A 25,090-nucleotide genomic window follows, 5' to 3' on the forward strand; every position below is an offset into this window, starting at 1 on the left:
CATTTTTATTTATTCATTCTTACAAATAACATTTCATTGGCCATCATGTGGCAGGAATTGTCTAGGGCCTTGGGAAAATGAAAGAAAAATAAGATTAGTTCTGGAACTTTTTTTTTTAGATTTTGTTTATTTATTTGACAGAGAGAGAGAGTACGGGAGCACACAAGCAGGAGAGGGGTCCGCAGGCAGAGGAAGAGGGAGAAGCAGGCTCCCCATTGAGCAGGGAGCCCGATGAGAGGCTCAATCCCAGGACCCTGGGATCATGACCTGAGCCAAAGGCAGACGCTTAACCCACTGAGCCACCCAGGCACCCTGGAACATTTTTAAAAAATGAAGTAATTATCGTAAATAATTCAACTCTGTTGTCTGTCATGGCTTTGCCAACATTTCTAAGCAGCCACTAGCATTTCTGTTGGACATAATGGGCAAGCCATAACTTGGCATATTGAAATTGGGAACTACCAAGAATTCAGCATTGTAGTTTTCATATTTTGGAAAAGCCCCATCAAGTAAATATATCAGCATTTTTTTTTCTTACTTGATGTATTAACCATCTTTGATCAGTTTGTATTTTTGTACCTCACTTGTCTCTGCAAGGCATTTGGGACATAAAATATCTAATCTGATTCCATGAAAATTTTAGTTGAAATAAATGTATATTTGAGTGGCATTCATCTTAAGGAAATTCTAACTTCTGTTCTTTTTCATGGTGTTTTTAATATGTATTTTGCTTATTAAATTGTATAGTACACCATATACTCCTCTGGAAAAGAAAACTGTTGATAACACAGATGATGAGACGTTGACAGAAGAGTGGACCTTGGATCAGCCAGTCTCTCAGACCAGGACCACAGCCATAGTTGAAGTAAAAGGGACTGTTGATATTGTTCTGACTCCCCTGGTGGCTGAAGCTTTGGACAGGTATTAATTTTGTTGAAAAACATAATTTTTAACTACTATTTTATAAAATGATTAAGCATATGTGATATGATTAGTGTATGCAATATGTGTTCATGAAGAAGATGTTGATGATGGCTATTTTGGTTGAACAAAGATGAAAATATGTTTAAAAAGGTCTGTTATCATTTGTTACTTTTTCAGGATAAGTAATTATACTGCAATATTATAATTATATTGCATTATATTTTCCATTTTTTGCTTTGGGCTGATAAGCATAAAATGATCAAACACCCAGGAACTAATTATTATTTTTGATATTCTTACTACTATCTAGTCAATGAAGGGATAAAGGGGAAATAATAGATTACTCTGTCCTGCAAGGAGCTTATAGTCTATCAAGGTAGGTAAAACTACCGTGGATGAAATCTAGAATGGAACATAATGGAACAGTTTAGATAAACTAGGCCATAGTATTAAGTGATATTTAAGTTTTTCGTTTACTGTTTTTCTTCCCTCAGGTACATTGAAGCAATGGTTCATTGTGCTAGTACCCGCCATCCAGCGGCAATTGTAGATGATCTCCATGCCAAAGTCCTCAGGGAGGCTGTCCAAAATAGCAAGACTACTTTCTCAGAAAATGTAAGAACTTTTTATTCAATGAGTTTAGCAAATTGAGTACTCTTCATGTATGCATGATATCTGAACTTGAAAAAAAATTGAATGTATTAAAATTTTATCACCATTTAAATTGGAATACATGGACGTTTCTAAATAGTCTTTATATGTTATTGGCTCCTTAAGAGATACCGTATATAACTATACTATGGATTAAATAGCAATAAAATATTTATTAAATTTGTAGTTTTATTTTTTCTTTTATTTCGGAAGTAGCTTAATTGTAAGCCTTTCCTAAAGAACTTTGGTCCTAAGTGAATGAGCATTCTTCCCTGGTACATTCATTTTCTAAGAAAGCAACGCTGCATATTATTTTGGCTTTTCTCTGTGATTAGATCATTTGTATCTTAATATTTTTAGATTATTTTTGTTCACTTCAGTGAATCAAGTCCTCATCTCCTGGTGTGTGGGAGTCTACTTGTGCTGTAGTTCTAGCTATGGAGCCAGTTTCTTAGCAATCATATCCTGGTGCTCCATTTGACTTTCCGATTTATCTGGGTCATATTTGGGCTAGAGACCAGAGGCACGGTAAAGTGAGGCTGATTATTTTGAATGATCCAACTATTCAAAACATTGGCATTTCATGTGCTATAGGTAGTTAGGGTAGAGGTGCACACATCTTACTACTATCGTAAGAAATTTGAAAATATTCTGTCAACAAGGAGCCAGTTATCAGATCCAAAATATGCTGTCAAATAAATTCATTTTAGTAATTCTAAAATAATACTTATTGCCATTCTTTTTTTCTGTCTGTTTCTCTATAGACTGGTTTCACTTTATTTTATATCACTTCTCTCAGCCCCTAAGCTTCTGGTATTTTTCCTAGCTTTTCGAAGCTAAACTGGATGGCAGCTGGCATATAGATGGGCATAAGGGAGCCCAGTGAATAAGCAAGTTGCTATTGTGGGTGTTGTGGAAATTATGAAAGTTCTGTGAAATAACAATTCTGCTTTAATTTCTTTAGCTATCTTCCAAACCAGATGTTAGAGGAACAAAAACTGAACACGCTACCATAGGAACGACTAACCAAGGACAAGCACAGACAAATCTTGTAATGAAGCAAGATAATGTAACAATTAAAGGTCTTCAGGCTAATGTTAGCATACCAAAGGTAACAATTCAATATTTTAAAAAATTTTCCTGGAAGAGGAGAACATTTTGGTGGTTTTTATCCTTTGTATTTACTAAACTGAATGGTGGTAGAATAGATTATAATATCAAAAATACATATCTTATTCCTTTGATGATCTAATGTAAAAATTAATAATAGAAATAGTTTACGTTAAGTGGAATACTGGGTAGTATTTGCTAAAATATTCCCCTCCCTCCAGTAACAATTGAATTATGATTACTTTATGAGTCTGTTTATAAGCTTTATCTTCATTACTCTCAGACACACAAATAGATATACCATTCCTAACAGTAGTTTTTCATTTTTCTGTGTATCTTATGTTTAAGTGATAATATTTCACTTTTCATATCTGAAATTTATGACATTTTGTGTGTTAGGTAAACTTATGTTTGTTACAAGCCTCAGTGGAAGAATCTCCAAGTACAGCTCCTAGTAAAAGTGTGACTCATGTTTCTCTAGTAGCATTGTGTTTTGACAGAATTGCTACGCAAGTTCGTATGAACAGGTAAGAAAGATTTTATTAATTTGAGCCATAATTTTCTTGTTGGATGTAAAAGCAAGCCATAGCCATTTTAATACATATCTGAAAATTCTAATGTTAAAACTCAAAATTGGTATTGGAATTTCAAATATCACTATAGATTAACAAAGTAGGTTTTTAAAAGTTTGTACTGTTTTACTCATACTGTTTTTCAGTAAACACTGAAAAATTTATTAATATTGGTTTAATTAAAACGGAGTTTTTTAAAAAACTGCTTACTAAATGTTTTTATTGAACTATATTATTTAAATATTCACCATCATACTTTTTTTTTTCTTTTTCCATAAAGAGGTGTGGTTGAAGAGACTTCAAATACAGAACCTGGTAGAACATCAAATTTTGATAGGTATGTCCATGCCACTAAGATGCAGCCTCAGTCATCTGGATCTCTCAGATCAAATGCTGGAGCAGAAAAAGGCAAAGAAATTGCGGCCAAGTTAAATATTCATCGAGTTCATGGGCAACTTAGGGGTCTTGATACAACAGGTAGGATTCTACAACAAACATTTTTTTCTTTGACACATATAAATATAAGAGGATTTTGCAAAAGGAGGCATGATTTTTTTCAAATATTGCTATAATTTGAATATTTTATAAGAGAAAGGTGTTTCTGCATATATTGAACACATGGTATTTAAATATTTACTCATGTTCTATGAGAATGGAAGGTAAACTTTGGTAGGAAAGTAAGTGGTATGGCCCAAATTAAAGGCACTACTTCTATCCCCTGTTTTCTTCATGGTATCTGCTTGCTCATTATAGAAGAGAGAGTATGATCTTTATCGTCTTTCTTACTTTTTAAAATCGTTCTGTTGGCACAACTTCATTAAAAAGAATTAATTGCAATATCAAAAGCAGATGGTCAAGTCTGTAAAATATAGTAGCAATTAGAACGATAGATCTGGCCTCTTAAAGTCCCTGGTGAGGTGAAAGAGAAAACTAGAGATGTCACATATCCTTTTAATATTTTTTTTAATTATGTTATGTTAATCACCATACATTACATCATTAGTTTTCCATGATTCATTGTTTGCATATAACACCCAGTGCTCCATGCAGGATGTGCCCTCTTTAATACCCATCACCAAGCTAACCCATCCTCCCACCCCCCTCCCCTCTAGAACCCTCAGTTTGTTTTTCAGAGTCCATAGTCTCTCATGGTTCGTCCTTTTAATATTTTTGATGTAATTCAGTACCTTTAGAAGCTTAAATGATCTCAGATTGTCAGAGATTCAATCTAGAAAACATTGAGTTTGTTAGTCTTATTTGAGAGGATTTGCTACACTAAAATCTACATGTGGGACAGATGACCAATCCTGAATGAACAAATGATTACCTTGAATTTGCTCATTATATTCTGTAGGCTTTGAAGGTTCCATGATTCTTGTCTGTATTCTGGGTCTGTATAACTGTTGTGGCTTTCTCAAAGCTTATTTCACCATCCTTGTGTTTGAGAGCAAAGCATTTGACCTGAGGATTCCAAATAAAGAGACTTTTCTTGGCTACCTGAGATCTCTCATCCTAAAGCTGGTACAAAATACAGTGGCTTGATATAAAAAGACTTTTCTCAGCTCTGTAGTTTGCACTGGCAACCAGTTTGCACTTGCATAAGAGCATAAGAAGTAACTAAATAGAATTTTGAAAAGCACGCTATGCAGAAAAATGTCATCAAAGACAAAACATTGTATAAAAATGCAGGGAAAAATGTAATTGTCTTTGCTTATATGTTCATAATCCTTTCATCTGTGAAGGGATCCTCAATAATCTAATGACATTTGTTACCTATAGGGAGAGGAAGTGGATTCCTGGGTGTGGTGTCAGAGGCTTTTCATTGTATACCCTTTCACACGTTTTGGATCTTTGATCTGTGCAAGTGTATTACTTAATCAAAAAATTTAAGTTTAATCCTCACCTTATACATCAGAATAAATTCATGGAATTAAAGGCAAATATAAAAAATAAATAATGAGAAAATCATAGAAAAATTTAAGTGAATATTTACTCGTGATCAGGAATATTTTCTAACCACAAATGTGAAATACAGTATTTTCATATGATGGAGTATTATATAACTATTATAATAATATCTTTGAAGAATTTTTAATGCCCTCAGGAAATTATAATGATTTACTGTCACTTGAAATATGGGAACCAAAGCTGGTTGGTTTGTAAAATAATCTCTAAAAAGCTAGAAGGAAATTTAATTTGAATGTAAACAAGTTATCTCTGGGTGGTAAATTCACATGTCTTTTTTTTAAATCTTTTTTTTTTTTTTTTTTTTTTTTTTGCTTTTCTGTATTTACTAGCTGTAATCAGAGAAAGAAATGAAAAAAAGTAAATAAAATACAAACCTTTGCCAGACATGCAGGATGTTAGTTTCCACATTGCATATTGTAAGTGGTGGAATTATGGCAATGTCTGTTATGAATTGTAATTATATAAAATGTATTATAAAGCAGTCCTTTAGTAAAAGCTATAATTTTTCTGTTTTCTAATGTTTTTCCTGTAGCTGGGTAATTAATTAAAATGATTTCTTATTTTGTAAGATGATGAGAAAGTATTTAAAAATAGTTTACCATGAAGTTGAATTATTCAGGAGCTTTTTTTAATAGATTTTTAGAGTACCCTATAATCTTTCAGAAATGAATTCATTCTGCCTCTGAGCAATTATTTCTTAATTATGGAATCTTTTTTTCTTCCTTTTACTTCAATGTGATTCTGGCATTTTTTAACTTGTAGGACATTAGACATTATTTTAGAAGTTGGTTGGTTCATTTATCTTTCTTTTTGACAGAGTATTAAGATACCTTTTTAAGACAGACACTGTGCCAAATGTTTACTTTCTTGGTTTTGTTTTGTTTTTTAATAAAAACTTCTCTGTTTAAAAATGGTCATTTTGTTCTCTTTTGATAATAGATATTGGTACCTGTGCCATCACTGCTATTCCTTTTGAGAAGTCCAAAGTTTTATTTACTCTGGAAGAGTTGGATGAGTTTACTTTTGTGGATGAAACTGATCAGCAAGCTGTTCCAGATGTAACTCGAATAGGTCCCAGCCAAGAAAAATGGGGTTGGATAATGTTTGAATGTGGACTTGAAAATTTAACCATAAAAGGTAAGCATTTTTTTTTCATTTCTGCTTAAGTGAGGTACAAATTGGCCTCACATTGCTGAAATGTTTTGAACAATTGTGACTTTTAATAACCTGAATCAGCATATTTAAGCAGAAAGTTGGGACCTGGGATTTTTTACCAGGGTGGGTGCCCCATCCCAATTGTGTAAGTGGGACTTCCCCTTCAATGTGTGATTCAAAACTAACAGAGCATGTAGAAATACAAAAAAAATCATTGTTTGAACAAAAAAATCTGGTTCAGAAAAAAAATTTTGAATAAAATGTAGAGCCACCCAGCTTTTGAAAGTTTGGTCTTTGGAAACTGGATTTTTGATTAGTAGAGCCTTGCAGGATGAAAATACTATAAATCCTTTATTCAGTGACAGACTGACTTACAGTTATATAACTTACAGTTATATACAGTTTTCTTTTACATTATTGAGTAATATATATAAAAAAGGAAGGCTGAGTTACATGTAAGACTTCTAGGTTAGTCATATATATTTATATATAATAGTAATCGAGTATGCCTGTAGTTCTTTTAACCAACTGAGCCACCCAGGCGCCTGTATGCCTGTAGTTCTTTACCTGATAATCCAGTCTTACATGACTTTTACAGTTAAGGGCGAAGTTTTGATGAGAAAAAAATATCTTTATGAATTTTTATTTTTATTTTTTTGTCTTTATGGGTACTGTAGAGTACAGTGTTGAGATACCCACTGTTTTTAATAAATATATTCTTTCATTCTTATAGGAGGAAGACAGTCTGGTGCTGTTTTATATAATACTTTTGGAATTATGGGTAAAGCTAGTGTCACAGAAAGAGGTGGAGTGCTGACATCCAATAATTCTTCTGATTCTCCAACTGGCAGTGGCTATAATACTGATGTCTCTGATGATAATCTTCCCTGTGATCGAATAAGCCCTTCTTCAGACTTAAATGGAAATTCTGTTTCAGATGAACAAGTTGGTGAATTTTTAATAATAATAGTGCTTTGAAAAAATAACAAAACTACATACCCATTTCAAAATTAATTTCTGGAGTATATTTGCTTCTTTCAATATTTGGAATTTTGCTTAAATTGTAGTCAAGATATTTTGGTGATTATACTACTACTAGAATATAATTTCTGAAGCATAGGTACCGTACCATGGATATATTTATATCTATCATAGTACCTTGTTTAATGCCTTGCTTATATTGGGCACTTAATAATATTTGTTGAATTAATGAATGAATAGAATTTCAGAAAAGTAGGCATTGTTTTGATGTTGTTTCAAGGATTTTAGCAGAGTTCATGGAAATACTTAGTTTTGTCACTGGTAGTATTTCATGTAAGTTCTAAATATTTTTGTCAATATCCACCCATTTCAGCTAGAGTCCTGAAGAATACCTTATATGCAATTCATTTATTATTTTTATTATGGTAGACTGTCACAATGATTAATAATAGCAATAATAAAAATATTCAAAATTTTAGGTTACAGAAGAGTTGTACCACTAACTGATGGGTGCAAGTTTTTTCCTCTTCGAAGTTTCTTCGTCTATAATAGTATTGTAAGGATACTGACCTTCTAAACTTGTGAAGACTGAAGGAGATAATACATATAAAAGGCTTAACTCAGTGTCTAGCACATAGTAAGAACTTGGTAAATGTTGTTTTTAAACACATATGTACATATACTTCTGATCATTTGGAAATTAAACCAATTGAAGAGAAAAGAAACCACCTTTTAATTAAGAAATGTCATGGATACGGGGGCCTGGGTGGCTCAGTAGGTTAAGCGGCTGCCTTCAGCTCAGGTCATGATCCCAGGGTCCTGGGATTGAGCCCCACGTTGGGCTCCCTGCTCAGCGGAGAGACCCTGCTTCTCCCTCTCCCTCTGCCTGCCTCTCTGCCTACTTGTGCTGTCTCTATATAGCTCTGTCAAATAAATAAATAAATAAATAAATAAATAAATAAATAAAATCTTTTTTTTTTAAAAAAAAAAGAAATGTCACGGATATCCACCATTCATTGGCATAATCACCTCTGAACCCCAGGTTTCTGGTAATTTATTTTTTGAAATATTTATTTTGATTTGATGCATAGTTTAAGAGTTTAATCACAGTTTTCTTGTGAGGTCTTTGGATGTATTTGAGTGGTGGTTGGGGATTAGCACTTTAATTAAGGAAATTAAAAAATATAATAGCTACTCACTGGACAAAAGAGCTGGGAAGAGCCCAGCTGTTCTTTCTTTCTCCTCTATCCCACTGAAGCACTTGATACAAGCTCAGATATCGGGGTACCCAGTCTGCTCAGTCATTAAGCATCTGCCTTCAGCTCAGGTCATGGTCCCAGGGTCCTGGGATCGAGCCCTGCATCGGGGTCCCTGCTCCACTGGAAGCCTGCTTCTCCCTCTCCTACTCCGCCTGCTTGTGTTCCCTCTCTCGCTGTGTCTCTCTCTGTCAAATAAATAAATAAAATCTTCAAAAAAAAGAAAAAAAAAAAAGCTCAGATGTCTTCCTTGGTCCCTCTGATCCTTGTCTCTTTGCTGAATGTCCCTAAATTTTGTAACATTGCTTTCTTTGGGTTCTGTAACTTTTCCTGGTCCATATCCTCATTCAGTTCTTTGTCCTTAAATGTGGGTGTTCTTCCCATGTTCTGTTCTTCGCTACTTTTCTTTTTTTTTTTGCTGTATGTCCACTCCCTGATTTATTTCATTTTCTAGTCCTGCTCCATAATTTGATGACACTAACTCTTTCCCATCGGTTATGCTTTTAGCACCAACCTTTCAGTTGAGCTCCAGAATTGTATGCAGTGGCCTTTTAGCTATCATCATTTACACATGCCATAGGTACCAAAAATTTAGTCAACCTAAATCCAACTTTATTATTGCTTTGCTTCACATACTATTATAATTAGTTGCTTATTATCTGTAAGCCTCCTTCCCTTTTTAAAATTTTGAGTTCTTGAAGACTGTCTTCTCTATCTTTTGTATACCTTAGTGCCTAGCTCACAGCCTTGTCTGAAACCCACAGGTCAGATGTATTTGAGAATTCAGATTTTTTTTTTCCTTTAACAGAAAGGTAATATGGTATGTGTTTTATATGTTACATAAGCTCCTAGTGGGATCTGAGACAGCATTCCATCTTGAAATATTTAAATACTTTTACAGCACAACATTCATAAAAATTCCAAGTGGGATAAATAGCCTCTCATCAGATTCAGATCAGGTTTTGATGCCACATTTACACAAAAATATTTAGATTTCTCAGAACGTTACGAGTTTTAGAGCTGCAGATAAGGAATGTGGACTTATATATCTAGCATTTCTAACTTTAAAATTACTATTGCCTATAGTCACAACGTTTTGTAGCACTTAGGATTCAAAGCTATTTTGTGGATATTCTTCATTCCTTAATTATACCACAAGAAAATGCCAGTCTTCTTCATCTTGACCAGTAATAACTAAAAGTGAATTAGAGAGCTGTGAGGAGACATAACAGGCAGTAGACTTTTTTGTTTGTTTCTTTAATATTATGCTTACCTCCCTGCATTCTAAAGAGTGGTGATTATACATTTAAAAAAATTATTATTTCTTTTTTTTTTTTTTAAAGATTTTATTTATTTTTTTGACAGAGACAGAGAGAGGGAACACAAGCAGGGGGAGTGGGAGAGGGAGAAGCAGGCTCTCCGCTGAGCAGGGAGCCCGATGCGGGGCTCGATCCCAGGACCCTGGGATCATGAACTGAGCGGAAGGCAGACGCTTAACGACTGAGCCACCCAGGTGCCCCCCAAAATTATTATTTCTTAACGTTGATTCAGATTGCTAGCATATAAGATAACCAAGAATTTTTTTATTGTAGAGTGTTATTTATTTGAACATAAAACACTAGTGTTTTTATGGCACTTGTTTTTGGAAATTTGAAATATGTTGTTAAAATGGAATGGAAAACAAAACAAAAAAATGGAATGGAAAACATTGTAGTAGGAAGCAGAAAACTTTGATTCTCTCACTCATTCTCCTTAATAGTTGTATGACCTTCGACAAGTCACAAAACCTCTTTCTCTCACTTTTTTCATCTGGAAAAAATAACACTTAAACATCCCTAAACAAATGTAATTGAATGAAGTGGTCAGGAGAAACATTCAGTTCTAAGATCAGTGATTTATGGCTTACTACAATGTAGTGGTTTTTCAGACTGTGCTCCTTAGAGCTTCAAGGATCTATAGGTATTTCTCAGAATTAGGGTTAGGCTGAGCAAGGTTTATGTTACCTGTTTTATATAAAGGTGTCATCTGTAGAACTTGATTTGATGGGAAGATTTTGTGCTTAAAACATTTACCTTGGCACTAATGGTTTTAAGCAGCTATACATTATAAGTTTTTGGTTTTTGATTTTATGTAGGATGAAGGAGTTGAATCTGATGATTTGAAAAAAGATTTACCTCTGATGCCTCCACCTCCAGATTCATGTAGCATGAAGTTGACCATCAAGGAAATTTGGTTTAGTTTTGCAGCTCCCACCAATGTGAGATCTCCTACACATGCATTTTCTAGGTAAAAAGTTTTAAACATGTAGTACTATTCCTTGATTTTTCTTCATTTTAAATAACATACGACTCTTTCAGTTATTTTTTTAAATTATTTTTCTGGTCTATCTAGCGTTAGGGTTGCCACCTTCTTACCATCTTTCCTACTTTATGCTTTCTGTAGACATTATTCTTATCTTGTTTGACCCTTTTTCTTTCCTAGGGCTTTAGTTTTACTATTATATGTCATGCCACCATGAACTTCTTACTCTCACCTCTAATAGGTTTTAATATGTTTTCTTCATTTCTATTTTCTATTCTTCACATTTTCTACTTATATGTTCATAATTTATCTGGTAGCCAAAATGAAAAGTAATTTTGCCTAAGTAAAATAGCCACTAAGTACAGTAGGTATGGGAGATTGTTTGAAATACAAATTTTGACAGTTTTTATAATTTCTTTTTTTTTAAATTTTCAAAGGCAGCTGAACCTTTTAAGCACTGCAACTCCAGCTGTTGGTGCATGGCTTGTTCCCATTGATCAACTCAAATCATCCTTAAACAAATTAGAAACTGAGGGCACCTTGAGAATTTGTGCTGTTATGGGATGTATAATGACAGAAGCATTAGAGGTATGTCTATCAACAATACAAGGTATCTTATTATTGAACATGATCTCTAATTGTTCATCATTGTTGGAAAACATCAGACCTGCAAGTTCTTGATTACTGGATATCTTCTACTTGCAGTGTCTTTGATACATCACTCTAAATCTGTTGTTTTTGCTTTGTTTCAGAATAAAAGTGTACATTTTCCCTTAAGAAGTAAATACAACAGACTTACAAAAGTTGCCCGTTTTCTCCAAGAAAATCCTTCATGTTTACTGTGCAATATACTACATCACTACCTGCACCAGGCAAATTACTCCATCATTGATGATGCTACAATGGTGAGTTACTGAAACCATATGTTAGCTTTAAAGAAGCCTCTATTCTTGGGGTGCCAGGGTCGCTCAGTCAGTTAAGCATCCGACTCTTGGTTTCGGCTCAGGTCATGATCTCAGGGTTGTGAGATCAAGCCCTGTTTTGGGCTCCATGCGGAGTCTGCTTGGGATATTTTCATCCCCCCCTCACTGTTCCTCTCCCTGCTCATGCTCCCAATCTCTCTCTCTCTCTTTCTAAAATAAATAAATAAATCTTAAAAAAAAAAACAAAACAAAAGGAAGCCTCTGTCCTTTTGAGGACTCATTCATTGGCCTACAGGGTTTGAGATGCAGATGGGAAGTCCAAAGGAGAAATATGGTTAAAAATACAGGCTTATAGACAACAATGGGCTCAGATAAGTGATTTGGGAATTGCCAACATGAAGGTGTTGGAAGCTGTGGATATGGATGAGACTTCTAGGAATGATGGTATGTTGAGAGAGAAACTGGTCAAGAATGGATATCTGAAGAACACCAAAATTAAAGGGGAAGGGGGTGAAGAGAAGGTGAATAAAGCTATACAGAATGCCTAGGAGGGAAAGGAAGAGGTAGGAGAATTAGGAAAAAATGTCTTAGTTAAAATGTTAAAATAGTGGTAGTTACTTAATCTTTGAAGGGAGTAATTTCATTTCCTCTTTGTTTAATGACTATTCCAGGTAGCTCAAAATACATTTGATTTCCTCAATAGAACAAAAAAGGTAAAGTGGATTGAATGCTTCTTAAGGAGAATCCCAATCTTGCACCCCATGTTTAGCCTCTTATTCACCTGGTACTGCATTGTTTGTGACAGAAAGATGCAATGTTGTGTTTAGAGATTGAGTTCTATTGTCAGCTTGAAATACTCTCTTTTGTGACCTTGGACAAATTATAACACATAATTCTAGTTTCTTCATCTCTAAATGGGGGTTATGAGATTTAAATGAATAAATGTATGCAAAGCATTTAAATGGCAACATTATTACATCATTGTTGTTACAGAGTGATGGACTTCCTGCTTTGGTAACATTAAAGAAAGGTTTAGTTGCATTGGCAAGGCAGTGGATGAAGTTTATTGTGGTGACACCAGCCTTTAAAGGAGTTAGCTTACACAGACCAGCTCAGCCGCTGAAACCTCAATCAGCTGTGGACCATGAACATGAAGACGGACTTGGGCTAGACAATGGAGGTGGTCTTCAAAGTGACACCAGTGCTGATGGAGCAGAATTTGAATTTGATGCAGGTAATTTGTAAATATTTTAGTCAAATATAGCCAGATACTGGTAACATATATATGTGATAATGTGATATGAATATGTGATAATTTTAATCATTTGTGTCCGAAATTTGAAACCGTTATGGCTTAATTATACAAGTATGATTTGTATTAGTCCAAATAAATGATAATAATGTTGTAATCTTTATACTGACTTTTGGTTTTTACATTTAATTTCATGAAATATGATAGACTTCTAATCTATCGCGTACGGTAACAGACATCTTTGCATAGCTAGAATATTTGAATGAAGCATGTTAACTTCCTTTTAAAATTCACATTTGAAAAAAATAAAATTCATATTCATATTTGTTCATCATCTTTCCTATGCCACTTAAAAGGAGTCTTTGAATTTTATCTGGTGCCTGGTTAATTTTGCATTTATGTAATGTTTAGAGTCATGCATTCAGCATACAATTCTGTCAGCAACATGACTGTGCCAGAACACAGACAGTAGATATGCATTTCAGAAATATATGTGCACATTTTAATGCTTTTTCTGGGGTAAACTTTTGTTATCACAACATGTAATATTCAATAATATTGAATTACGGTATTTTGGAAAAAAATGTTAAAAGTACCATGAAAAAGGACGGTAGCCTTAAAATTAGAGCTTTCAGAACATTGATATGTAATACTTTACCCAGCTTTTTTTATTGTCTTTTAAAAAAAAAGTTTATACTTAAAAGTGAATATGCTATGAGGAAGGGTGCCTGGGTAGTTCAGTTGGTTAAGCATCCAACTCGATTTCGGCTCAGGTCCTGATCCCAGGGTTGTAATATCAAGCCCCATGTTGGCTCCCTTCTAATTAACTGCAAATTCTTGGGTTAAACTGAAAATTCTGTACTTTGAGCCTGGTTGGTTTTTTTCTCTGTAAACCCTTTGGCTGGGTTGTGGAGGGACTGAATACAAGCTATTTGTTCCTTTCTTGAGACTGAGTGAGAAGATTGGGGTTGGGAGAGTAAAAGAAACACAAAAAATAATATTATAGCAGATTCCACAATTAATTTCAAGGAAATTTAATTAATTTAATTTGTTTACTCAAGGAATATGTAAAGTTGAGTGGTAGTTACACCACCAGGAACACTGGTATTGATGTTTCAAGAAAATGATCATCTATAGCCCACTTACTCTTTTGAACTGTTTCAGCCACAGTCAGTGAACACACAATGCTACTAGAAGGAACAGGCAACCGTCCTCCACCTGGGAGCTCTGGACCTGTAACTGGAGCTGAGATAATGAGGAAACTTTCTAAGACTCATACCCACAGTGACTCTGCATTAAAGATAAAGGTACATTACTGCTGTTTCTGGTTAGAGTAGACTTCCAGAGAAGACCTAAATTTCTGATATCTCAAATTCAAACATTAGGTGTTTAAATTTAAATATTCAAATAGTATTTTATATTCAAGAATTAATAATTTAATAATTGAGTTGACATGAACATGATTAGCAACATAAACAGTTTGAGTTAGGCTATTTTATGATTTTAATTACACTGTTTTAAGAAATTTAACCAGTGCTTGGTAAGACATGTATATAGCAGGGTGGTTGAATACTACCTTGGGAGCCAGACAGCCTTGGTTTCAATTCTGCCTCTGCCACTTAGTTGTTTTGTGACTGAACGAATTTTTAACTGTACCGTGTGTCAGTTTCCTCATCTGTAAGATTGAGATTACAATAGTAACTTTTCCCAGAATATGGATGTTAAGAAATAACTGTTAATACATGAAAAATGCTTAGAGCAATACCCACACGTAATAAGCATGTAAGTTATTTGTTGTTGTCGTGGGTTATTTATGTTTTGTTAGTTTCATTTTCTGAGCAATGAAAATGACAGACAATTAGTATTTTAACTTTCTTTGAAAGTTTGGGTATAGACTTACATTAATACTCAGAATCCATAAGGTAAATGACTGATAATTTTACCGTATTAAAATATAAGATTTCTACACAGAAAAAATAATGTATTATAAACAAAATAGAAAGACATATGACAAAGGGCTAATTTCCTCATATATAAGGATCTTTTTTCTAATCACTAAGAAAAAGAACACAATCAAATAGAGAATAGGTTAATGGGCAGTTCACAGAGAAATACACACACAAATATGAAAATGTATCCTCTTATAATTAAAGAAATGTAAGTTAAAATGAGATTTCATGGAGCACTGGGTGTTATACGAAAACAATGAATCATGGATCACTGCATTAAAAACTAATGATATATTGTATGGTGACTAACATAACATAATAAAATAAAACTTAAAAAAAATCAGCTTCATTTAAAAAAATGAGATTTCCATTTTCACAAATCAGATTGAAAACACTAACATTTGAATGGTGTATGTTGGTGAAGGTAAGGAAAAACAGACACTCTCCTACAGTACTGGTGGGAGTGAAAATTGGCACAAACTCTTTGAAGACCAATTTGGCAATTTGTATCAAAATTTAAAATGTGATATTCTTTCACCCAGTATGTTCATGTCCAGGAATTCATTCTAAAGAAATGAATGCTCATAAATGCTAAGAGACAACACTGTTTGTAATAGGAAAATAATGGAAGCAACATAAATGACTATTTGAGGACTAATAAACTAGTGTACCCTGTTACAGAGATGCATACCATAAAAACTTCAGAAAAATGTAGATCTCTAAGTGGATATGGAATGGTTACCAAAGTGCCTGGATTAAAGTAAAAACAAAATATAAAACAATATGTATCTGTGTGTTAAAAAAAGGACAAATATGTACATGTGCTTATATAGTTATAAATTATTTAAGGAGGAGAGATAAGTAAAGAGTACTTCTAGGGGAAGGGATCTAGTAGACGAGCTCAGGGGATACGATTTATTGAATTGTCTTTGTGCTTTTAAAGTTTTTATTCTGTATAAGTATTGCTCTTAATTAAAACATTCAAAGATAGTTTAATATACATTTTTTAAAAATTTGAACTATTAGGCTTGTTCTACTTCTATAGTATAGTTTGAAGCCAGGATACTTTTAAATTCTCACATCCTTAATCAGTCTCAGATTTTTTTCCCGTTCAATGGTTTTTCCTATCCCTACCAACATTCCTTTGTTTATGAATTATAAAAGTCCTCCAAAAAATGGAATTGCACCGCTTTGTTTCAGATCTCTTCTTTTCAGGATCTTTCTGTCTGTATAGTCTTTTCTTATACTATTTTAAACTGATCCGAAATTCTAAGCTTAGATGTGACAAAACAGATAGAGATGGGCAATTCTGTAATTTTTTAATTTTCCTCAGAGAATTGCTGGAAATTGTTTTTGGCATATTAGAACTCTACAGAGAATCTCTTATAGATTTTCATTATCAGGGTACCAACAAGAGTAGTATAGTATTAAGAATATTGAGATTGAAATCTTGCCACCAGACACACTCTTCAGATTTCAAAAGGAATTAATAATTCATTATTAAAATAAGTGAATGATAAAGGCTGTCCTTGGTATTGTACTGTAAAGTTTTAAAACATTTTCGTGTACATTTGGGATTCACCACAATCCTAGTAGGCACAATCTGTTTTGGTATTAATGTGAATGGTAATTAACAGTAATAGCAACAGTACTAGTAGTGTTAGTTATTAGCAGTCATTTTTATATGCATGAGAAAGAGCCCTGTGTTGTTCCTTTTGTAGGGTATTCACCCATATCATTCTTTGAGCTATACCAGTGGAGACACTGCCACCGATTCTCCGGTGCATGTTGGACGTGCTGGGATGCCAGTTAAGGAGAGTCCAAGGAAGGAGAGCCTACTCAGCTACCTGACTGGAAGCTTCCCAAGCTTGCACAACCTCCTAGAAGGGACTCCTCAGAGAAGTAGTGCAGCTATAAAAAGCAGCTCCCTAACGAGAACGGGTACTTCCTTGGTTTTGACAATTATAAGTTTACTTCTATGTGAGAATTAAAAAACAAACAAACAAATAGAACTTAAGTTTATTTTGCTTTATACTTCGGTTGCATAACTAATCTATGTATTACACCTTATCTTTGAAAAAGTAGTTTGGGAAACTGTTCTGTTTGTAACTTGTTGGTATCTTCATGCCCTTAGTTTGCATTTCTAAATTGCAGCATTTGATACTACTACCAGCCTAGTCATGGTATGAGATGATGTCTAAGCCATCCAACAGTGAATTTCTTCTTGTTATATTAAAAAGAAGTTGTTTATTAGTGCCTTAATATCCAAATACCAGCATCATGCAGTGATTTTGAAAACATCTGCAAAAGACAGTTTGGTCTGACTTTTAAAAAATAATTACATAAGTCACATTTTCTGCTTATTACATAAGTAATACTATACTCAATAAAATTTTATTTTCAGGAAATACAATGGCCACTGATATGTTATCTGAACATCCCTTGCTATCTGAGCCATCATCTGTGAGTTTCTATAATTGGATGTCAAATGCTGTGGGTAATCGTGGAAGTGTGGTACAAGAATCTCCTGTTACAAAATCCGCACACAATAGTCTTCCATCAGGTATTGAGTTATCATGTTATTTTGCTTAACTGTCTAAGGGACATATGTAAATTTTAACAAAATTCTATTTTTCACAGAATGGTCAAAATATCAAATGTTTAATACTGTTTAGTTGAAATTTGCCCATTTATGAAATGCCTTTGTTAATACTGAATTGAGAGAATTATAAGCAGTCACTTAGTATTCTTGTGAAAAGACAAATAGGTCATATGTGAGATCTTATGTAATTTAGAGTTTAAAATGTCCAATTAATGTGGCCGGTTTAATTTTCAAAATACCAAAAGGAGGTAAATGGAAAAATGCAAAGAATATGGCATACTGTACCTATAATATAGAAAATATTTTAGTTTATTCAGATTCCTCTGAGAAATAATAATAGCATTCTTTTACTCTTATAGTTTCTTAATTAAACCTAAAGGTGTACTAAGAGGAATAAAATAAGATTTTGCCTTTGAGGAAGAAATGAGGGCAACTTATTAATTTTAAAAGAATACGTACAAAGAGCAAGAACACTGGCAGGGAATTCACCAAGAAATGTTGGTGGCTATCTCCAGAAACATAAGTGGTGCCACCCTTCATTTTCTATTTTTTTCTTTTTGGGATATTTTTCCAAATTTAGTAGATGCATGTATTCTTGTAAAAAAAAAATTTTTTTTTTTAAAACATGTGAAGTAGACTTTGATCCTAGGTCCTGAAGGCAGCTGAAATTAATCCATGTAACAGCTATTTGCATTGCTAGCAAATTCTGTTCATGTAGAAAATATGATGTGAAATATGGCTGATAAGTGACTACTCACTCAGTCCTTTGTTTTGCTGGTATGTGGATCACTCTTGAATCTGAAACTGATCCTAGTTATGACTGCATTACAGTTCTTAGCATTGGTTCTTCTTTGAAGAAGAGAAGAGGACACTGTTTCCGCCAGCTCTCAGCACTGTTCTAGCACTAGTCTCACTACTGCACAGTTTAAATTTTGAGAAAATCAGAAAAGAACATTTCTTTTTTCTCATGGATCCTTTGCCTGGGGGTTAGAGGATAAAGGGAATACAGAGGAAAGAAATAGCGCCATTTTATTTTTGTTCTGCCTTGGGAAAGCATAATTGGGAAGAAATTTACATGTGGGACTCTGTGACATCTGTGGCTTTTGCCCTGCTGCTGTCTGTAACTCTGCTCCTCAGTGCAAAGCTGAGGGGATATCAAATGCTTTTCAAAGATCTTCTGGCCATAAATTTCTGTATTTTGGACTGACTGGCTCTAATACAGACTTCATGTATGAGAATGACTGATACTTTCTGAAGTTTTAGTTTAATTTCATTTTTATTATTAAATCGTCTGTAAAATGACCAAAAAGTGCTGTGTGTGTTTGGTTTTTTTTTACCTTCATTCAGTTTAAATGGTCTGGTAATACTGCTGTAATACGGGCTTCATAAGTTTAATTTGCTGTGCCCTTTTATGTTGTTTTTATTTCCTTATAATTCAGATTTTACTCTTGAACATTTACTCTGTTAGGTGTTGCACCCAATCTTCCTACAATACCCTCAGCCTCAGATTTCAACACCGTCTTATCTAGTGACCAGAATACTTTGGATGGAACACATTCTCAGCATAGCACTAGTCAGGATGATGTGGCAGGTGTAGAAGAAGCCAACCAAGGGTTTCCTGCTGTGCAGCTTGCTGATGCACAGGTGAGCCAGTCTGTTTTTCTGTAATTATAGTAACCCCTCATTAGGTAATTCTTAGCAGCGGGAACCATCCAGTCATATGCACCTTGGAATTCTAGTGAAAATCTTTTTTGTGTGCTTGTCTGTCTAAAGTCTTCATGCAAAAATGGAGGAGCCTTTTTAAAGTACCTGGGTTAGTTACAAATGCTAATTTAGCATCTATACGTATGCATTAAACAGAAGAGTGGTATATAATTAGTTGTCTCATATAATAGCATTTTTGTTATGTGGAGATACAGATTGGCTAAATAACATAACTAGAAATTAGAAGACTGTGTTAAGTACTATGTTAAGACTTTACTGAGTGAGCAGTTGGGAAGCCCTGAAGATTTTAGAGCAGAGGAATTAAGTGACTAGAACTGTACATGTAGAAATATTATATGGGTAGCAATGTGTTAAATGGATTGAAGTAGAGACACTATAGGTGAAAAGATGAGTTACTGAAGTAGTTCACATAAGTGGTAAATGAGGCTTTTAACTTAGATGGTTGTGGCTTTGATAAGGTAAAGGCAAAATAATGTGAAGGTCTTATTCAATTGATCAAATATAAGAGTGGAGAGCAAAATCCTTTGAAATGTATATTTTAGTCCGAATGATCACAAGGCAAGTGGGTGAGTGGGACCATGGGTATTAAGAGGTGTTATTTTTTCAGGATGAGAGAGACTCCAGCATAGTTACATACTGAGGAGGAATTAGGAAGGTCCTGATCAGAAAAAGAAAAAAGAGGGTAAACTGATAGAGCAAGATTCAGAGAGGGATGAGGACTGTTGGAATTTAGAGTCACTCATAGAGAGAGATGTTTTAGACATAAAAAATTACTTTTTTCCTCTGAGAAACTAAGAAGGCAATAAGGACAGTTCACAATTATACAGGTTAAGTTTGCAAATTGGTAGCTTCAATTTTCTCTTAATGTAGAAAGTAATTTATGTTAAGAAATGTGTCAGGCACTTTTAAATTTTCTTGAGATTTACTTCTCCAATGCACTGGAGTAGTTTTTAGGGACTTCATTTTTTTGTTAAAGGAGAGTGGGAAAATAAATAACCTTTTTGTTGTTGTTTTGGCCTATAGAATACATTAATTGTATTTATTAGCATTCAATACATATTTTTAGAAATAATTATATTGTTTTACATGTAAGATTCTAAAATCCACTAGAAACATGAATATTAAATAATACAGTAAAAAACTCTGTAAGGTGATTTAGATATGTGTACAGGTTGGCGTGAATATGAAAGAGAGCTTACCACAGACTCCCTAAAAGGATTGCCAAATAGTGCTGAGGGCCTAGTTAAGAGTTTAGGTTAGTGTTGGGGTACCAATGAATGCAGTTATATCATTTCCTTTCATTGTTCCTAGCAGCTCAGCTATAGGAGTATAAGAGGATTGATCCAAAGCAGATGTAGCAAGAAAAATGAGGTGATAGATATAAACAGTCTAGGAAGTTGCTGAAATGGAGTTTAAGCCAAGATTATGGGAGGAAAAAGAAGTCACATAACTTTGGAACTGAAGTGTTGGTTGAGTTATCTGCATGGTCAAAGAAGTCATTCAGAAGTCATTCAGGATGGTAAATTGGGATTGAAAAGAAAAAGAGGAAAGTAAGTCAGGAATCAAAGTTTAGTTAGGAGGATTAACAAGGTGGGGGATAAATAAATGACAAACATTAGAAAAGATGGAGGATGGTTTGAACCTTGAAGAGGGAAGAATTTTTCCTTTAGAATGAAAGAGTAAAATCCAAAAAAGAATATCCCAAGCAAGTATATAAAGGAGAGGGAATTTCTCCCTAAGGTTCCAATCTAGTGTACAATTGTTGGAATTCTCTGTTCTAGGCCATTAGACCTTCACAAGAGTAGCCTGTCTTCCTAAGCACAAACAAATGAGATGATCTAGAGATAATTGAACATGTAGACTTAGGTCTTAATACATAAATGGCACTTGTCCATTTTAATAGTATCATTTAACTTTCAGGTAAAGATTACTAAGGGAGATGTACAGGGAAAGGGTTACAAGAGGGCCATGGAAAGTACTGGATAACACCTATATTTTGGATATGGAAGGAGGAAAAGGAACCATGAAGCAAAGATTAAGCAGAGGGATTATAGTGATCAACTATTGAACACATGTAGTTGCTTCTGTTTGGGTTAGCTCTTCATGACTACAAAATCAGTTAATAAGAGATTTAACCAGAATGATCTATTTCCATAAGCTTGTATGATACTTTAAAGGAACTTTTTTTTTTCCAGAAAATAAATGTTAAATGACTGTAACAACCAAATGATACCATTTAAAAAGAGGTCAGATGTTCATAATATTACATATGAAATGTTTTTATATTAACATAGGAAGTTGATAAACTATTCTAATATACCAGATTTTTATGGAAACAGTATATATTCATGCCTTTTTAAAGAGCAAGAAGTAGAATGATTTAAATTAGTTCACAATTTTATTTTCCTTGTCCTTTCAGACACTCAGGCAAGATAGAGAAATCTTTGTCCTTGTGATTAATTTGAAGATGAGTGGCATATAATATGTGCTGAAAAGTACTGTTAAGTTTTTTTTTATTATGTTATGTTAATCACCATACATTACATCATTAGTTTTTGATGTAGTGTTCCATGATTCATTGTTTGCGTATAACACCCAGTGCTCCATGCAGTACGTGCCCTCTTTAATACCCATCGCCAGGCTAACCCATCCCCCCCCACCCCCCTCCCCTCTAGAACCCTCAGTTTGTTTCTCAGAGTCCATAGTCTCTCATGGTGTGTCTCCCCCTCCAATTCCCCCCCTTCATTTTTCCCTTCCTACTATCTTCTTTTTTTTTAAACATATAATGTATTATTTGTTTCAGAGGTACAGGTCTGTGATTCAACAGTCTTACACAATTCACAGTGCTCACCATAGCACATACCCTCCCCAATGTCTATCACCCAGCCACCCCATCCCTACCACCCCCTACCACTCCAGCAACCCTCAGTTTGTTTCCTGAGATTAAGAATTCCTCATATCAGTGAGATCATATGATACATGTCTTTCTCTGATTGACTTATTTCGCTGAGCATAATACCCTCCAGTTCCATCCATGTCGCTGCAAATGGCAAGATTTCATTCCTTTTGATGGCTGCATAATGTTCTATATATATATATATATATATATATACCACACCTTCTTTATCCATTCATCTGTCGATGGGCATCTTGGCTCTTTCCATAGTTTGGCTATTGTGGACATTGCTGCTATAAACATCAGGGTGCACGTACCCCTTCAGATCACTACATTTGTATCTTTGGGGTAAATACCCAGTAGTGCAGTTGCTGGGTCATAGGGCAGCTCTATTTTCAACTTTTTGAGGAACCTCCATACTGTTTTCCAGAGTGGCTGCACCAGCTTGCATTCCCACCAACAGTGTAGGAGGGTTCCCCTTTCTCCGCATCCCCGCTAACATCTGTCGTTTCCTGACTTGTTAATTTTAGCCATTCTGTCTGGTGTGAGGTGATATCTCATTGAGGTTTTGATTTGGATTTCCCTGATGCCGAGCGATGTTGAGCACTTTTTCATGTGTCTGTTGGCCATTTGGATGTCATCCTTGGAAAAATGTCTGTTCATGTCTTCTGCCCATTTCTTGATTGGATCATTTGTTCTTTGGGTGTTGAGTTTGATAAGTTCTTTATAGATTTTGGATACGAGCCCTTTATCTGATATGTCATTTGCAAATATCTTCTCCTAAGTTTTAAGTAAAATTAGAGTTATATTTATTGCACAAGTCCTTTTCTTTTCTTTCTTTTTTTTTTTTTTTGTCACACTACAGTATTGACATATGTATTGAGGTAGGGTAAGAAAAAAGCCACAGTAAATGATGAATTATAAGTTAAGCTAATTAATGAACATGTTATGTCTTTTAGGTTGTTTTCAGACCTCTTCTCAGTCATACAGGGATTCAATCACAGGATGCAATGCCACTCTGCTACCGAATGTACTTTGGAGAACACCTTTCATTTTCAGGGACTTTGGACTGCCTTAGAGCAGATATTGTGGATTCGGACACAGCCAAAGAGAGAAAAGGCAAAAGAGCAAGAAGGTGTCTTGTGTTATTGTTTTTTTTGTGTAAAATGTTGTACACAGGTTATAGTATCTTTTTTTAACTTTGTTTTCCTCTAATGCTAATGAGAGTAATTTTCATATCTTAATGAGAAGGTAACTTCCATTTATCAAAAATAACCTCATTTTAATAACCTGTGGATTTTCTAGGTGATGAGGTCTATGCTGAGACTTCGTTTTGTGCCATGTTAGCATGTGTATGTGGGTCAGCCAAAGTACATTTGTTGTGTATATCCTCAGAATTTGTTTACTGTTTCTGTAGCTGAATTTTTATTATCTTATGCATTGTAATTTTATATATTTTACTTAGAATTATTCCTAACTGCCTTTCTGAGTCGACTTGCATTATTTTCTATTAGAAACAGGGTAGAAGTCATATTGAGAGTATGGCCATGAGAAACAAATACACAGGAATGCTAAATGTAGCATGGTGAAAGTTAAGAACCATGTTTTACTGTCATTATTATCAGGGATAGTTCTTTAGTTTCTTTATTGCTTGAATAGGAAATATTATGCCCACTAATAATATTTGATTAATCCTTCTGTGAACATTAAATTTTACTTTGCGTGGGTCTTGGCTGATGTGATGTAGATAGGAATAGTAGAATATGGATATAGGTGGCAATTATGACAAGAGGTTTTTGCAACATTCTTCATTTCATCCAATTTAGGTTCTTGCAAGGTGGTAGATTAAAAGTAAAATGCACATGTATCACACATTTAACTAAGTGAAGTATGTTTTTCATTTGAAATATTCTATTTAAAAATTTAAATAATTTGACAATCAGTTTAAACATTTTTACAGCAATTATTAATAGAAAAATACAGCTTTCTCAAATTTTGTTTCAGGTCTCGATATCTGAGGATTTTCTAATGACACAGGAACATGGACATCACGTTGTCTTTTCTATTAAATATAAGACAGTCACTGCTTTTCGTAGTGTTATACCATAACAATGACTGGCCAGCTGAAGCACCACAAAGTGACCTTAATGATTATCAAGATTAGTGGGGAAAATTACCTTTGTTTTGTGACCTGGAAAAAATGTTTGTTAAAACATTAAACACTCTATTACTGCTTATTTTAAATGTGTAGGGAAATGAAAAATACAGTAAAACTAATACGTAGTACATTATAATTTAAAACATTAGAAACACTGAGAATTAAACTGTCTTACTTCAATTCTAAAAATCTCACCAAAGGATAGTTTGAAAAGCCCTTGCCATCTTATCATCATATAACTTACAATACAGAAAGAGCATCTCTTCTGTACCTTTACATAATGCTATACTCCATTGTAAGTATTGATGAGTTTCCAACACTTTTTCCTTTGCACTTTTAATGTCATGAAATACCATCACGAGTTCCTTTTACTATGAAATTTTTTGCCAGCATCACTTCCTCTGGGATATTGTCATCCTTTTAACTTTGGCTATACAGTGCCCACACCAGCTCTTTATCTGTCTGGCTACTTTTGTCTTAAGTGACTGCTTCATTAAATACCAATGTTTTTTTTTTCCCCTTTTACTTGAATCTCCTCTCTTTAAGACTTTCTTGCTTCCCTTATATGTTTTTAATTCTTGTTTTTGCAGTTGTGGATTATTTTAATTTCTTTTGAGTCTTCTCTCTCCTGTCCATTCCACTTCTCAAAATCCAGTCTTTCCTTCTC

At 34.2% G+C, this 25,090-nt stretch overlaps 1 protein-coding gene across 7 annotated transcripts in view; it reads left to right on the forward strand.

Annotated features, from left to right (window-relative positions):
* Positions 1–25,090, forward strand: part of BLTP1 (bridge-like lipid transfer protein family member 1) — a 208,044-nt gene that overhangs the window by 96,150 nt on the left and 86,804 nt on the right. For all 7 annotated transcript variants that reach the window (XM_078069196.1, XM_036069404.2, XM_078069201.1 and 4 more), the window contains 16 exons: positions 748–921; positions 1,419–1,539; positions 2,540–2,686; positions 3,085–3,212; positions 3,538–3,734; positions 6,165–6,362; positions 7,114–7,325; positions 10,752–10,903; positions 11,356–11,506; positions 11,671–11,823; positions 12,835–13,075; positions 14,258–14,400; positions 16,764–16,983; positions 17,447–17,605; positions 19,113–19,288; positions 23,225–23,400. In XM_078069196.1, coding sequence (XP_077925322.1) covers positions 748–921; positions 1,419–1,539; positions 2,540–2,686; positions 3,085–3,212; positions 3,538–3,734; positions 6,165–6,362; positions 7,114–7,325; positions 10,752–10,903; positions 11,356–11,506; positions 11,671–11,823; positions 12,835–13,075; positions 14,258–14,400; positions 16,764–16,983; positions 17,447–17,605; positions 19,113–19,288; positions 23,225–23,400 — 2,748 coding nt within the window. The remainder of the gene's footprint in view (positions 1–747; positions 922–1,418; positions 1,540–2,539; positions 2,687–3,084; positions 3,213–3,537; positions 3,735–6,164; positions 6,363–7,113; positions 7,326–10,751; positions 10,904–11,355; positions 11,507–11,670; positions 11,824–12,834; positions 13,076–14,257; positions 14,401–16,763; positions 16,984–17,446; positions 17,606–19,112; positions 19,289–23,224; positions 23,401–25,090) is intronic.

The sequence above is a fragment of the Halichoerus grypus genome, chromosome 3, assembly GCF_964656455.1.
Source record: "Halichoerus grypus chromosome 3, mHalGry1.hap1.1, whole genome shotgun sequence".
Lineage (NCBI taxonomy): Eukaryota > Metazoa > Chordata > Mammalia > Carnivora > Phocidae > Halichoerus > Halichoerus grypus.